The sequence below is a fragment of the Alexandromys fortis genome, unplaced genomic scaffold (genome assembly GCF_014885135.2).
Source record: "Alexandromys fortis isolate MF-2015 unplaced genomic scaffold, M_Fortis_MF-2015_v1.1 scaffold_33, whole genome shotgun sequence".
Classification (NCBI taxonomy): Eukaryota; Metazoa; Chordata; class Mammalia; order Rodentia; family Cricetidae; genus Alexandromys; species Alexandromys fortis.
The window spans coordinates 11,704,812-11,722,087 of NW_026067917.1; the positions used below are offsets into that span (position 1 = coordinate 11,704,812).

Here is a 17,276-nt window from a genome sequence, read left to right on the forward strand (position 1 = left end):
AGATAAATTTTCATGGAACTACTAGACTTTAAAATAAATGTTTCATTTGTGTCAGGCATCCTTTCATATCCCTCATTTTTTATATGATTCCTTTTTAAAAATATGTTTCTGCTCTTGAATTTAATACATTTTTAATATATATATATATATTATTTAATAACTCATCTTGGCATTTCAAAAACGTGAAAAGAAGGGAGAAAAAAGATAGATTATGTGACTTTGTGATTCAAATTTAGAGACAGAACACCCCTGTCCTTTTATTCCTTAATTTTTTTTGTAATGCTCTCATGTTTTCTTTTTTTGCATTTGAAATTCTTCATAAGCTGGCTTGTGCTACATTGCTGAGCTGTTTTTTCTTAAAATTCATACCTAGTTACTTGCTAAGTATAAAGATTATAAATGACTATGACTTCTAGGATTTTGGTTTTTATTTAGTAAATCTTACAAATTTTACTTTTCAATCTGCTCTCTTATTTTCTGCTTTTAAATGTGCTCTATTTTGTCACTCCCTTCATTTGCAAACATCCTTCTTTTGAGTGTCCTCTGAAAAGTCCAGGAAATTGCCGCTGAGTGTATGTATTCCCCGCTCTACCATCTGCTCTTTGATGGGCAGCCTGTTGCCAGTTCTCAACATGGTTCTCCCACTATTGGGAAGAATAATAGCTTTTCTTCCTGATTCATTTATCACCCTCTTTCCCTTTATCGTTATGAGATCATCAATGAAGGGAAGAGTTAATTAAATCACTTCTTAATACAAAACATGTATTGTTTTATATAGGATATTCCTCCTATTTTCCCCTCTTTTGTTTTTTCTCTAAAGCCCTCTTCTCTTCCTCACCAACAGGAGATCATTCAAACTTGGCTCAGATATTTTCTTATAAAGTATGTGTCATAATATTTATGACCCATTGCTTTTATTACCTGTGATATGCATGCCACTAATGTCCTATGTGTAATCACTAGATCGTATCAAATGATGTTGCTTATTCATATACTAAACAAATACTTCCAGCTTGCTCCCAATTCTTTACACTAATAACAATTCTACAGTTGTTCACATGGATATTTCTTTTTCTTTTTTTTTTTTTTTTTTTTTGATTTTTCGAGACAGGGTTTCTCTGTAGCTTTGGTGCCTGTCCTGGAACTAGCTCTTGTAGACCAGGCTGGTGTCGAATTCCCAGAGATCCGCCTGCCTCTGCCTCCCGAGTGCTGGGATTAAAGGTGTGCGCCACCATCGCCCGGCCACATGGATATTTCTTATAGGGTACTGGAACAATTTTTTAATCCCCAAATAGTTAAGTTCTCATTACCCAAGAAGCAGCAGCTTAAGGGAAGAAATATTTTTTATTTTTTTTGGTTTTTCGAGACAGGGTTTCTCTGTGGCTTTGGAGCCTGTCCTGGAACTAGCTCTGTAGACCAGGCTGGTCTCGAACTCACAGAGATCCGCCTGCCTCTGCCTCCCGAGTCTGGATTAAAGGCGTGCGCCACCATCGCCCGGCTAGGAAGATATATTTTGACTCATGATTTGAGGAGATCTGGTCCATCACATTAGTGAAAGAATAATCATGAGCAGTTGTCTTTGTTAAGGTTTCTATTACTGCAAAGAAACACCATGACAAATAACCAAGTTGGGGAAGAAAGGGTTTATTTGATTTGTATTTCCATCTTGCTGTTCATTATTGAAGGGAGTTATGACAGAAACTAAAATATGGCAGAATCCTAGATACAGAAGCTGATGAAGAAGCCACGGAAAGGAGCTGCCTAATGGCTTTCTCCACATGGTTTGCTCAGCCTGCTTTCTTAAAGAAGCCAGGACCACCTGCTCAGGTACAGCACCACCCTCCAAGGCCTGGTCCTTTGGATTTTATCATAGAGAAAATGCCTTACAGTCACGGAGGCAACTGAGGTGCCTTTCTCTCTGATAACTCTAGCTTGTGTCAGGTGGATAGACAAATCAAGCCAGTACAACGTGGTTCCCTGGTGGTGGGAGCACTTGGCTGTTCCTTGATATCTGGCATCAACTTTAAAGCAAAAAAAAAAAAAACTGTCCGAAAGCATATTAGCATACAACATAGAAGCACTGTTCATTTTGCCTTTCAGCTGGCAGATAGACAGACTCCATGTTTAATAAGGTCCCCACTGTCAACATGACAAAGGGTCATGAATTGGGAGACTAATTCTACAAACATGTGCATCTGGAGAAACCTTTAATTTTCAAACCATAGTGTTCCACTCTCACCTCTGACAACTTGTCGTCAAACTCGCCTTCAACTCAGCTTCAAAATGTCTCCACAGTCCCCAGGGCCAGCCTTTTCCAAAAGTCCCAGGCCTTCTAATACTCAGGAAAGTATCTTAACAATTACTTACCCCCAAATCTGAAAAAAAAGCTACATATTTATGATATAGAGTGGTATTAAAGTAAGCAGAAGGATGTCTTGGAAAGACCAGGCTTAAGATAGGATGAAGCCTAATTTTCTGAGAAAATGCCACACTGACATCCAAAGGGGCTGTACCGGCTTGCATTCCCACCAGCAATGCAGAATTGTTCCCTTTTCCCCATAACTTCTCCAGCATAAGTCGACATCAGTGCTTTTGATCTTAGCCATTCTTACAGGTGTAAGTTGGAATCTCAGAGATTTTTTTTTATTTCAATTTCTGTGATGACCAAGGATTTTTTTTTTTCGAGACAGGGTTTCTCTGTGGCTTTGGAGCCTGTACTGGAACTAGCTCTTGTAGACCAGGCTGGTCTCGAACTCACAGAGATCCTCCTACATCTGCCTCCCTAGTGCTGGGATTAAAGGCATGTGCCACCATCGCCCGGCTAAAAATTTATTTATTTATTATGTATACAATATTCTGTATGTGTGTATGCCTTCAGGCCAGAAGAGGGCACCAGACCCCATTACAAATGGTTGTGAGCCACCATGTGGTTGCTGGGAATTGAACTCAGGACCTTTGGAAGAGCAGGCAATGCTCTTAACCTCTGAGCCATCTCTCCAGCCCTATGACCAAGGATGTTGAAACAACCTAAATTCCCCTCGACCAAAGAATGGATAAAGAGAATTGGTACATTTACACAATGGAGTACTACACAGCAGAAAAAATAAAAATTAAAAATTAAATAAATAAAAAAGGAAATGCAGACTTCAACAATTTGTCACTAGACAAAAGGAAGTGACAGTTTTATAAACATAAGTATAAAACAGAGACATTAAAAGTAACTGAAAAGTTGAGACTGTTAAATAGAAAGAAACATCAAACAAAAAATTAAAAGTTGATGTACAGATGACCTAAATTCAAAAGTTTGAGTAAAATTTAAAAAGCCATCTTAGCCTTCATTTCATAGGTCTGTTCCCTTTTTCTTTGGAAGTAGTGCACTTCAGTTTTATTTGACTATTCTTCATTCTCTAGATGGCTCTTGGTGGAGGAATGGAGAAAAGGGGGTAATGACACGCATTGAGGCTGGGAGATAGTAAACCATTTACCACAGTATGAGAATGTTCTCTGTAAACATATGACAAAACATAGAAAGTCAAACAAAGACGAGCTGCAGAACCAGAAAAATACTCAGTCCATCTGAAATCATGAGGAATATTTGCCAGTGCAGCATCATTCTTTGTTTGACAGGAATATGTTTGATAAGGAGGCAGAGCTGTTCATACAGAATTGTGAGTTGCAGATTCACGGTAATTATTTACCTCAAAACAGGGAAGAACTTTTCATAAGCCAATCCTCCAATCTCAAAATGTCTCATAAAAATTAGCAAGATTTAAGGGAAATGAACGAGAAGAAAAATAGTTAACCATCTTCTGAGTGTGTTTCACATTGTCCTTGGGAAGGACTAATTGTATAAGAATTCTTCACAGTGAGTGTGACTGTTACTACCTTTGTTTAGAACAGGTGCCATCTCTTATACAAAAGCAGGAAAATTTAAGGTTTTTTATTCAGTAAGACACATGAGCTCAAGCTGCTAAATTCAATCACTTATTAGCTAAGAGTGAGTATACTGGAAAAATTGTTACATGCATATAAAATAGGTGGTTACATCACAATGAACTGATACTCATTCTGAACTGAGGTTGTGTCAAATGTAGTTAATGTGGCTATGACAAAATGGAAACAAACATGAAAATTATTTACTGGTTTTTATCGCTCAGTATTTATATATATTTCCTTTGGTTAAAGGAAAAACACTGTATAACTTGGGATCTTAAAATTCAGTCTTCTTGATTTCCCACCAGTTTAGGAAGTAACGTATTGAATTACTCATTGAAGTTTTATTCCTCCAAAGGGAAAATAATATCCAGAAAGCCAGCAGTAATCTCAAAGGTATGGAAACTAGTAGAAGCTATGTAGATTCAGCCTTCAAATATGAAAGATTACAAAAATGCACACTTTGGTTTTAGATCTCTGGGAAACCACTTTCTCATAGTAAAGTACGATTATGTAAGTATTTATCACACAGGGTTTTCTCAGACCAGAGAGAACATAAAATACAAGATCTTGAAAAAATCTTTGAACATTTTTGGTTAAAATGTTTCTAAAGCAATGAAATAGTCACTAAATTTAAATCCTTCTGTGTGTGTGTCTTGGAATCTCTATAGGTATAGCTAGCATGTGTTTATGCTCTCAAAAAGATATGGTATTATTTGTTTTCTGAAATTGCATTGATTATGTATAATATAGTCATGTGGAATGAATATATTTTTCTCTAAGAGTATTTTGAGTTTTGTGTTATTTTCACTGTTACGTTTTGTTCATTTCACCTAACTGATATACAGCCTTCTACTGTCAGCTTTCTCCTATCAAAGGCTTGGAAGCTGTTCCCACTGGTGTGTTGTATCAAATTTATGTGACACATACTCATCTCAGTACGCACAGCTGAGTCACGTGTGCAATGCACATGCCGCTTCAGCTGTGCAGGTTCATTTCACCATCATCAAGTGTTTCCAAGAAGTGTGGACGTATTCGACACACCATGCTGAACAGCTCATGAGAGCTCATTGTTCTCAAGCTATTGTTCCTCGAATAACACTAGCCAACAAGAAACAAGAAATCCTTCTCAGATGCCCACTGGCTTTTTAGTTCTTTCATTGTATTCATTTGCTGATCCTCACTTTATTTCTTTACATAATGGGGACAGTAAAGGCAGCTGCCTCAAAGAGCATCCTGTGGGCTGAAGTTGTCATTGCTACAGTGAAGAACAATTCTACTATATGGAAAACAAACTTTTATGGAAATTTTTATCTTCTAAGCAGTTACAAGAGTATGACTGGGAGTTAGCATGTGTAAAGTCCTAGGACAGTACATGTGCACACAAACACACACACACACACACAAATACACATACACACAACAGATACGAGTAAAAGCAGTTTAAAAAAAACCACTCAGTTAAATGAATGTGTTCCTTCCATTATTTTAGTTGATATAAATCTTTATTAGTCCTCTCAGTTCCTATAGTTACCTTGTTATATATCAGTGAAGCATGTATGGACCGCTACCATTCTACAGATTATTGGGATGACTTCATATTATTTCTTTTCTCTCATATTTATGTTCAATATTTATCTATTTTTATATCTCTCTATCTGTTTATCATCTATCTATAATATTTGTGGCCCTCAGCAGACATGATGGAGAAATCAGTTCTTCTCTTCCACCATGTGGGTCTAAGGGATTAAACCCTGGTTGTCAGGCTTGGATAATAGTTTCTCTATACAGTGAGTCATCTATCTGACCCACCTTCTCTCCTTCATTACTTCTCTCTTCCATCCGTTCTTTCATTTGTTTGATCTTCCCTTATGTCCCTTTCTCCCTCCCACCCTCATCTCTCTTTTTTCCTCTCTTCCTTCATTTGTCTTTTATTCTGTTTGTCTTTCTTTCCACCCCTTTTTTTCTTCCCATTTTCCTTCCTTCACTCTGGAGTGGAGGTTAAAGGTTTATGACTGAATTGAGATTGTAATTTGGTAGAATTTTTAGATTTTCAAGTTTTAAAATCAAATACAAACACCATCTTAATCTAGAGAACAATCTATCTCACTGATGCGATTTTTAAATTTCTATACTTTCTTTTTTGGTTTGTTATCTATCTTTCTTTCCATGTACTCAATTTACATAGGCATATGCATGGCTCTGTGCTCATGTAAAACCCTGTTTATATACAAGTCAATCTTGCCATTGCTTTACTTACATTTTCCACCATTCCAATGAATGTCTTTGGGGTTTTTGTTTTGTTTGGGTATTTGATTTTTTTAGATAACCATTTTTATTCGGTTTTATAAAATTTATTCTCATACTATTTTTCTCTTTGCTTTGACTTATTTCATTTGATTTGCTTTATCTTTGATTTTTTTTTGTGGGTGGATTGTGTGACTGTCCCCCAAAGAAATGTAAAAACATTCAGAGGGCACTAATAATAGATCAAGGAAATGAATCTACTCAGGTCTACCTTGGTGAACATTCATGATTAAAAGGCAACTTCATCACTCACAACCTACCCCAACATGATGATGACTCCGAACAGTTACGTTCTTGGAGTTTTTTACTCAGCACATAGGCAGCTCCATCATAGATTACCACCTCTCTGAGTAATTAATTACTGCTTAATTTCATTACCCTTTTAAACTTTATGGGTTTCCTTCCCTTCAGAAGAGGGTTTCAATTCCGAACAAGTAGCTACATAACAGATGAGTTGCCTGTTTTATTCATTAGACACAAGTTCACTTAGAAGAAGCAGTATGAGTTGCTGGCAGATTGCATTTGCACCTTTATAAAAGTTCTTAGAGTTTGGTAACTCCTCACAGTAAAACTACGGGCAGTAGGGTTGTAGAATCTATATGAATTTTGGAGTGAAATTATACAGCTTGTAGCTTTCATAAAATTGCACATTCATTACACAGTTTAATAACAAGTAAATTGAGATGTGGTTTATAAACCATGAAATTCACAGTTTGAGAGTGTTCATTTATAGCAAGACTTATTACATTCTTAAAAGAGAATATGTTAATTGACCCCAGAATAAAGGGCAGGCTTTTTAACAGTCATTCCTGTGTACCTACCTTACATTCTGGAAACTCCTAATATATTTTGTGCTGATATAGATGTATTTGTTCTGGACATTTTCATCCAAACACACATTATGTGTGTGTGGATAAAAAGCTTGTTCCACTCGGAATACATCAGTGTTTGGTTTGTTAGCTTATTGATGAATAATGTCAATTGGCAAGTAGATTATTCCCACTATGGAAGCTATTAGGAATAATGCTGACATGAATATCTGTATAATTGTTTTGAGTTGACATGTATTTGTGATTGTCTTTAAAAGTGTATGAGTAGGTTTGAAATTGCTAGCTACTATGGCAACTTTATATGGAAATATTTAAAAATTTAGAAAACAACCAAATGCTTGACAAAATGGCTGCATTCTTTGAATGTTCCACCATCTGTGTAGGAGGGTTTCGATATCTGCAGTTTTAACATCTGTAATTATCTATGAGGGTATGAAAGAGGTCCTTGTTATGTTCTGCATTTGTGTTTACCTGCTGACAGATGCTGTGGAGAATTCTTTTTTTTTGTTTTTTGTTTTTTTTTTTTTGTTTTTTGTTTGTTTTTCAAGGCAGGGTTTCTCTGTAGCTTTGGAGCCTGTCCTGGAACTAGCCCTAGCCCTTGTAGACCAGGCTGGCCTCGAACTCACAAAGATCCACCTGCCTCTACCTCCCGAGTGCTGGGATTAAAGGCGTGTGCCACTACTACCCGACCTGGAGAATTCTGTTAAATGGTCATGATAACTCATTCACCATCCAGACAAAAGTACCCAACTCTACATCCTTTATAAACGAGCATCAAATGTTCACCATTGCATTATAAACCTTCTTACCTTCTTTATCTGTTTAGATATGAGTCTATCATCAAATCTAGGCTTGGGAAGCATTCTCCTGTTGTCTGTGCTGTTTTCTCACCTTCTGGACACACACACACACACATTCTAGAAAAGCAATATTTTATGTGTGGAAACAGGTTCCCCACACCATCCCTTTAAAAGACATCATTTTTTCCCCTTACACTGAGCAGCTCTCTCTGGGAATTGGGCTTTGGGCTCCCTCCAAACCCAAATGCTCCCTCTGATGGCTTCTGCTTGTTTGTTTTTTCAAAGCTCCCTGGGAGCTAAATTGGCAACGCATGAATGCATATTAACATATATTTTTCTGTTCTTAATTCAAAGGGCCAGCTAGTCTGGCTGAATTAATCAGTGCTAGGTTGAGTACCAGGCCTTCTATCAACTAATGAGACAGAAAGTGATCTATAAAAATACTAGGCATTGACTTTCTGGTCTCTATAATCTGCACACTAGTATACACACATACATGAACATACAAGATACAAAAAAGGACACTGGGTCATGCACACATGTACACACACACACACACACACACACACACACACACACACAAACATACCCAAAGAATCAAGAAGTGTGAGTGAGAGAAAGGGAAAAGTAGTGAGGAAGCAACATTATTAGCGCTTGTGCACCTGTGCAGCAGCAGGCAGACCCGGGCCTCTGCTGGTGACTGTTAAATACAGCTGGATAGCTTAACTCAGAAATTGCCAGCTTATCACAGTTGGTGGCTGAAACTAGACACTGAAAGTATTAACAGACCTCTTTTGGCCTAGTCAGGCAGTCTATGCCACAACGATTTGAGACCTAAGTGTTTTCTCCTTCTAAATTTTGGATCTATTTTAATCAGATGTGATAAGATATTTTGCTATGCACTCTCAGTTTCCACAGGATCAGTTAGCTGTTGTCACGGTGGTGTGCAATAAAGGCCACAATGCTGTGCAGCGTCCATTCAGAGCACAAAAGTGGTCACAGCTACATACCTAGTGGTGTTCACATCTCTGGAGGTATTCTGAGTAGGTTTCCTGATCTTGGCAATGCTTGCCTAAACATTTCTCAGCCTGAGGCTGGATTTGGCTCAGCTCCCTTTGAGAAACTTCCTTTCACACTTGGCTCATCACCTGTACCAACTATCAGCTCCTACAAGATAGAGACTGGAATAACGTACCATAAAGGTCATGAGTCTTTATGGGGTACTTGATCAGGAAAGGCTCCTCAGAGCAAACGAGATGAGTGAGGAAAGCAGAATTGGTTGCAACAGACACAAACTTCGTTCAAATTAATTAGTTTCAACTGTAAATTTCGATCTCCATGGGAACTAGCCTCATCAGGTCTTTTTTGCTTCCTTCTCTGTTCCTGTTTTTCTCTTCTGCAGCAATCATTCAAGTTACCAAAAACATAAACCTGCCATAGAGTTCAGTGGTCATAAGAAAATAAAAGAAATTATTTCCATTGTCTCACCTGGACCACATACCCGCCTGATTATACTCCTGCGGACAGGGATATTATGAGAGTTCCTATTCAAAGGGCTTCCTTGGACTTAAAAACACAATGGTTTTCATAAAGGAAAGTACACTGATGTGAAACTAGAAGTCTTTTAGATCATGTAGCTGTCACAATACGGACATTCACCCCACAGAAATCATATCACATCAGTGTTACTCACAGTGATCAGTACAAGGCAGGATCCATGTTGAAACTGATAAACAAGTTTAATAACTTTCAGGTAATGTAACAATTAGATAAAAATTTGAAAATAAAGTCATATTTATCCTTACATATTTCTAACATATTCCTTCTATCCATGATTGTACTAGAGTGGGAATAGAATGATGAGGGCTTTTCTTTCTGTATGCTTTCTATTTTTATTTATTTAAGTGCTTATGTGTTTATGTCTGATGTATGTATCTGCTTAAACGTATTCACATAAGTTTCTGTGGAGTCAGGAAAAGAGCATAAATCTCTTAGAGTTGGGGCCCCAAACTTTATTGAGCTGCCCAATTTATGTGTTGGGGTAAAACCCTGCTCTTTATGATTGAGCAACAACCTTTGCATCTCTCCATCATTGTTTTTATTTTTTATTTTTTACCTTTTGAAATTAAAATGCAATTGCATTCCTTCTCCACTTCTCAATCATCCCTCAAACCCATCTGGTTTGTTCTTCCTCCCATGTGCTCTTTGTGAAAGTCATGGTTCATGGTATCTTTTTCTTTAAGTGTTGTGGTCATAGGACTTCCTTTAATACATGTCAGAGGTTTTGCTATGTTGTGTTTTATTTAATTTAGTTCTGGGAAAATTCTTAAAATTTTCTCGATTTGTTCTTTGACCAATTCATTATTCAATCATTAGTTGCTTAATTTCCATAGATTTGTGTGCTTACTAAAGATTTCTTTGCTGTCAGTTTTAAGTTTTATTACATTGTGGTCGAATAGGGTAAAAAGTCATTTTAGTCTTTCTAAATTTGTTAAGACTTGTTCTGCATTCTAGGTGCAGTCTGATCTATATTCAGAAGTCAGCTACCATTGGCTTCTAAGAAGAATATATATATTTTGGTGTATGGGAAGAATATACTAAAGATATCTGTTAAGTTCCTTTGCTATATGGTCTCAATTAATTCTTGTGTTTCTGTATTTACTTTTGCCCTCTCTACTTTTGAACTCTCTATTGAAGAAAGCGAGATACTGTTATCACCAAATACTAATGTGTTGATGCTAATCTGTGTGTTTAATTCCAGTAGGATATTTATTATGAAACTTGTTACACCAGCATTTGGAGCATATATATTAGAATTATAATGTGTTCTTTGTAAATTAGTTCCTTGATTAGAATGAAGTGCTTTTTTTAACCTCTTTTCATTAGTATTAGTTCAAAGTCTATTTTTGTCAAATATTGATATAAATGTCCGCTTCCTTTCTAGTATTAATTGATTGAAGTAGTTTTGTCTATCCTTTCACTTTAATGAGGTGTCTTTAGGGTTATGATGGGTTTAATGAATAAAACAGGTGGATGACTTCTATTTCTCAATCCCTTCTTTCAGTCCTTGTTTTGGAGATTTAAAGCCATTAATGTTGAAAGTTATTTCTGAGCAGTGTATATTGATTGAAGTCATTATGCTGCTGATTTTTTTTTCTGTTTATGATAGCAATGTTATTTTGTGTTTTCAAGAACTATAGTTTTGTTTTCTTTCTACAGTCTTAATTTTTATGCTTATTCCTCATACTGCCCAAACTATTGTTGTATTAGAAGACTGCTTATTTGTTCCTGGCTGTTGTGAACCAAAATAACCAAACAGAAACGATATTATTTGCAATACTGTTTTTTGCCAATAGCTTAAGTGTACTTCTGACTCACTCTTTTTAAATTGATTTTATTGAGCTACACATTTTTCTCTGCTTCCCTCCCTTCCCTCTCTTCCCTTTCAACTCTCTCCTAAGGTCCCCATGCTCCAAATTTACTAAGGAGATCTTGTCCTTTTTTTACTTTTCAGGTGGATTAGATCCATGTATGTCTCTTTTAGTGTCCTCATTGTTGTCTAGGTTCTTTGGCATTGTTATTTGTAGGCAGGTTTTCTTTGCTTTATGTATAAAAACCACTTATGAGTAAGTACATATATGTTACACCTGTAAGAATGTCCAAGATCAAAAACACTGATGACAGCTATGCTGGAGAGGGTGTGGGGTGAAGAGGACACTCCTGCATTGCTGGTAGGAGTACAAATTGGGTACAGCCCATTTGAACATCAGTATGGTGATTTCTCAGAAAATTCAGAAACAACCTTCCTCAAGACCCAGCAATACCACTTTTGGGTATATACCCAAAGGATGCTAAATCAGACCACAAAGAATTTTGCTCAACTATGTTTATAGAAGCATTGTTTGTCATAGTCAGAATCTGAAAACAACCTAAATGCCCCTTGACTAAATAATGGATAAAGAAAAGTGGTACATTTACACAATGGAGTACTACATAGCAGAAAAAAATAATGACCTCTTGAAATTTGCAGGCAAATAGCTAGATATAGAAAACATCATATTGAGTGAGGTATCCCAGACACAGAAAGACAAGTATCATATGTACTTACTCTGGATAACTCTTATATCCTAACTAACCCATTTCCATTAATCTGTGTATCATGACGTGGCTGTGGCTTATCTGCAAAGTTTTGGCATGTCTGTCTCTGGCGGTGGCTACATGGCTTCTCTGTAACTCTGCCATTTTTATCCCAGCATTCAGTTTAGTTTTTCTTGCCTGGTTCTACTCTGCCCTATCACACAGGCCAAGTCAGCTTCTTTATTTATTAACGAATAAAAACAACTCATAGACAGAAGGATGTTCCATATCATATTGCTTTCTGTATTTTCTTTGAGTTTAGTATTCTGGTTAGAATTTTTTTCAGGCTTTTTTTTTATTTATTAAAAGCTTTCTTTCTCCTTAGTTGGGTATAATATTGTAGACCAACAGTAATTGTCCTACAGAGCTTGAAATTCTTTGCTCTTGAATTATCTGGCTTTCAAAGATTTCATCAAGAACTAAATTGATATTCTAATCTTTTTTCCATTATATGTGTGACTTGCTTTTCTTGAAGGTTTTCATATATTTCTTTTATTTTGTATACTTAGTGTTTTAATCATGTTTTGATATGGGGAATTTTTTTCTTGTCTATATGGTGTTCTGTGTGCTTCTTGATTCTGGATATCTTGTCTTCATGTGGGGAAGTATATTTCTATGATTTTGTTTCGGATCTGATCTATACAATTTACCGGGGATTTCCTCATCTATTTCAGTAACTTAAAGATTTGGTTCTCCCTTTTGTTAATTTGTAATTTTCTTTACTTATTTGGTCTAGATCCTCTACTTACAGTAACTGAATTCTGATATTCTACCTTCTGCTCAATTCATTAAACTTGTGAGACATTCCCTGTTTTCTAGTTGGGTTGTTAGCTTTTACAGTTTTACTTACAAATCTGGATTTCATCATCAGTTCCATCAGTGTTAGGTTTTCTTACTAGATTATCAGCTAACATGCCAAGAAAATAGAAAACATCCAAGTATCACAGGTGGGAGAACCTTTCTAGTATTCTTACATCAGAATACTTTCATCAAGTGTATGCAAACTCAAGAAGCAACCCACACTACTATCTCATATAATGGAATATACAATTTTCAATTATTTTAAAGTTCAAGTTGAAAACAAACTCCTTCTTTGGTATCAACATTCTGAAATCAGTATGTATGTTGTATGAATTCTTTGGGAATATTTTGAACATTCACACACACCCAAACTCCTCTCCTAATTAGGCCCTCCACACTCCCATTCTATCTCTTCCACCTTTGAAATTTCTTCTTTCTTTCCTTCCTTCTTCCCTTCCTTCATTCTTTCTTTTCTCCTTCTTTTTTCCTTTCTTCCTTCTTCCTTCCTTCCTTCCTTCCTTCCTTTCTCAGTCCTTCCCTTCCTTCCTCTCTTCTTTCCTTCCTTCTTTCTTTGTTTCTTCATCCAGTTTGTATTGTCCAACTAGTCTTGGGACTGGAAACTGTCCTGGCACTTAGTCTACCTACCAGTGATTATAACCCTAAACATAGTGGACTCTCCTTCACTTCAGCTAGTAGGGGAGATTCATGCCTACCTTACCTCCTCCTTGTTGAAATTTTTCTGACTGTGGCTCACTTAGGTCTTGCACATGCTGTCCCAATTTTTGGAGGTTCATATGTACAAGTGCCCTCTTGTGTCTGGGTCTGGCAAACACTGTTTCCTTAATGTTCAACCACATTTGACTTGTATAATGTCTCTGTTTCCTCTTCTACATGATAATGAACATTGTTGGGAGGGGTATGATATACACATTCCATTTATGGCTGAGCACTGAGAAATCTCTTATTCCCTAAATATTGACTACTTTTTTATTTGGGGGTCTGTTTCTGTATTAAATGCTATCTGTTGTAAGGATACACTCTCTGAAAAAGTTTGAGAGAATCTCTGATATAGGGTTATAACAATAAGTAATTAGGAATCATTTTACTATATCCATTCAGCAGATTATCAGAATCAGGTACTTACCTAGGGTTTATGACCTTACTAGCTCTGAGTTCTCAGGACCTTTAGCAATGGCTGATACGGTTTCCTTCTGACAGAGTGGGCCTTTGATCCAATCAGAAACTAAATAAATTGAATTTTATCTAGAGCATTTTAATTTATGTCAAGTAAAAGTGTTTTCTAAATTTGATTAAAATACATTTATTTGCAGATCCTTTTGAGGCATTCATCATCTTTTCTATACGCCAAGAGATTCGGAGGATAGATCTGCATAAAGGAGACTATAGCCTACTTGTTCCCGGACTGAGAAACACCATAGCACTTGATTTTCACTTCAATCAAAGTTTACTTTATTGGACAGATGTTGTGGAGGACAGAATATACAGGGGCAAACTTTCAGAGAATGGAGGTATGTGTATTGAAGTTTCACTGAATGATGAAGTTAGCTTTTGAATAGCAATATATAATATCAGAAAAGATTTTGATTAATCTTTGACTGTGAGCATTATCCGTATGTGTAAAAACAGAAGACTGGGTACACATATGAAGATATGCTAGGGGAGAGAAGTGGCCAGGCCCAGCTTACTTATCTATTGCCTTTCAATGGATTTTTTTTGAGAGTTATAAAGAATAAGATGTGTTTCCTATGAGAAAAAGAAAAGATTGGTTTCTAGGTTCTAGTAATTGGATTTGGGAGTTAAAGTGGCTCATTTTTATTTGGATAACACGCTTCAACATAATTCAAAGAAATAATGAAAATGTTTTTTTTCAAATATACGAACTGTATTTTTTGCATAATTAAACTTATCTCTTCTATCTCATAAGCAGCAGGTACCTCTTTAGATGGAGCTGTGTGCATGTCACTTGTAAATATTGCTTTCTTTGTGGCTTTGCAATTGTAAGAGCTGTCAAATGATTAATTTTCTTGGAAACACCTTTGCAATTTCAAAATTGATAATGCTTATCACAATACAGCTAAAATATTAAAAGTACCTCCTATGAATCATGTTCATGTAGTTACTTTAGAGAAGAGGTTTGCTAATGATAAATTTTATAATGAAAACCACTGACATTGTCATGAAGTACAATGAATATGCCATTAGAAAGGGGCTGCAAAATTATTTTTTTTAATTCTGAAAGAAATTAAATAGTGGATCACTAAGAAATTTGTTAGATATTATCCATCTTCTGAGTTTTATGCAACTCATGCTAACAATTTTTTCTCTTAAAAGCATCTTTCTGACCTGCTACCAGGTTCTTGGCCCAGTGAATGGGGTTGACCATGGCTTAGGACTTAAGTTTGCTGAGATTATATATGAAAATAATGTGATTTTCTATGATGTCTAACTAAAGACAGAAAAAGGTGTGATTCTTAAGCACAATGCATGTTGAGTCAAGTAGTCATTTTTCTTTACTTCTCGCTTTGAAGGACAGACTTTAAATTAAATTTTCTCATGCTGTCCCCCTGACTTTATTGTTTTAATAAGTCTCTTCTTCTGCCAGGAAAACCCCAAACAAGAAGCAACTTCTTTGCAGCCTCCGATTGCTATCACTTCAGTGTTTTATAAAATCCTTGAAAGATTTTGGGGAGTGAGAACTTCTGTCAGGAAGAACAAATACAGTAACTATTGACATCAGATTTCTTTGTTAGGTTTTCCACAAGGGCCTTCAAACTGACATGCTTTGGACTATGACCACAAGTGGGCTTGTCTCCTGTACCTTCTTGAATAGCTGTACGTGTTTGTTTTCTTTTCTTTTTTTTTTTTTTTTTAAACAGGTGTCAGTGCCATCGAAGTGGTTGTGGAACATGGCTTGGCTACTCCAGAAGGCCTTACAGTTGACTGGATAGCAGGCAACATCTACTGGATAGACAGCAATCTTGACCAAATTGAAGTATCTAAGCTCGATGGTTCTCTGAGAGCTACTCTGATAGCGGGAGCCATGGAGCATCCCAGGGCCATTGCACTGGACCCAAGATACGGGTGAGAAGCTTAACTTTTACAGGTTCTCCTTGTTGTAGAACTGCTCCTCCAATTTACAGTTCAAAATGAGGAGGTAAAGTGCTTACTTCATGCATTGAAGAGCTTCTGTCTATGCAGCTGTGTATGCCGGTATAGTAGCATAGCATCAGATGTGAGGACATAGGCAGAAGTTTGATTACAGAGTTCCTTACTCAGACATTTTCTGCGGCAGAATATATTTTTATATTAAGTATGGGCAGGAAGTACTATTGGAAGAGTTTGCAGCTCTTATCAAAAGCAGTAATTTAGAGAATCTCTCTCTGCTCTGCCCGAGAGATGCTATAATTTTTCCTAATGGCTAAAATCCCCAGGGGCCAGTCTTTGTTCTGAATAGTCACAGATTCTAACCAACTCACCCTTTATTTATTTTGTATGCTCTTGAATCAATTGAAAAGAAAATTGAAACAGGCTTAAAGGAGTGGAGCAGTGAGATGCTCACTACTGGGAAGTTTTGAAACGCAAAAGACCGGATTCTGGAAAACAATGTTAAATTCTGATTGACTTGGGCTGTTGTCTGCTTTGTTCCGTGTGTGCTCATTTTTGAAGCAGCAGAAGAAAAACAACAGACTTAGAAGCCACGAGTTCTAATTCCTGCAGAGTTGCTTGTTGTAGCTGGAGGCCGCTTGTACATTTCCCAGCAGCCCAGATTCCCAAAATAATCACACAGAAACTATTATTTGCAATACTCTTTGACCAATAGCTTAAGCATATTGCTAGCTAGCTCTTACATGAAGAATTAATGCATTTTTGTTATTTTATATTTTATCACGAGGCTTATGGCCTACACGCAAGGTTCCAGTTGGCAGCTCAGGTTTTTCCCCTCTGGCAACTACATGGCATCTCCTTGACCCTGGCTAATCTCTCTCTGTCTCTCTCTCTCTCTGTCTCTCTCTCTCTCTGTCTCTCTCTCTCTCTGTCTCTCTCTCTCTCTCTCTCTCTCTCTCTCTCTCTCTCTCTCTCTCTCTCTCTCTCTCTCTCTCTCTCTCTCTCTCTCTCTCTCTCTCTCTCTCTCTCTCTCTCTCTCTCTCTCTCTCTCTCTCTCTCTCTGTCTCTCTGTATCTGTCTATCTATCTATCATCTATCTATCTATCTATCTATCTATCTATCTATCTATCATCTATCTATCTTTTAGTCTGGCTATATTCTGTTAAGCCATTGGCTGAAAACAGCTTCTTTATTCATTAACCAATAAAAGCAACACATATACAGGACATCCCACACCAACTTGCTCTCTTGGAGAAATCAAATGTGTGACCTCTTAGATTTCAGTTTGTTTTGAATAGATGGGATTACATACCGGGAGGAACTATGCAGCCAACACGAGAGA

The 17,276-nt window shown here is 36.8% G+C and overlaps 1 protein-coding gene across 1 annotated transcript in view; it reads left to right on the forward strand.

The window, feature by feature from the left end:
* Lrp1b (LDL receptor related protein 1B) overlaps positions 1 to 17,276 on the forward strand; it is a 1,445,827-nt gene that overhangs the window by 834,975 nt on the left and 593,576 nt on the right. Inside the window, 2 exon segments of the mRNA XM_050139953.1 lie at positions 14,140 to 14,337; positions 15,706 to 15,910. Coding sequence (XP_049995910.1) covers positions 14,140 to 14,337; positions 15,706 to 15,910 — 403 coding nt within the window.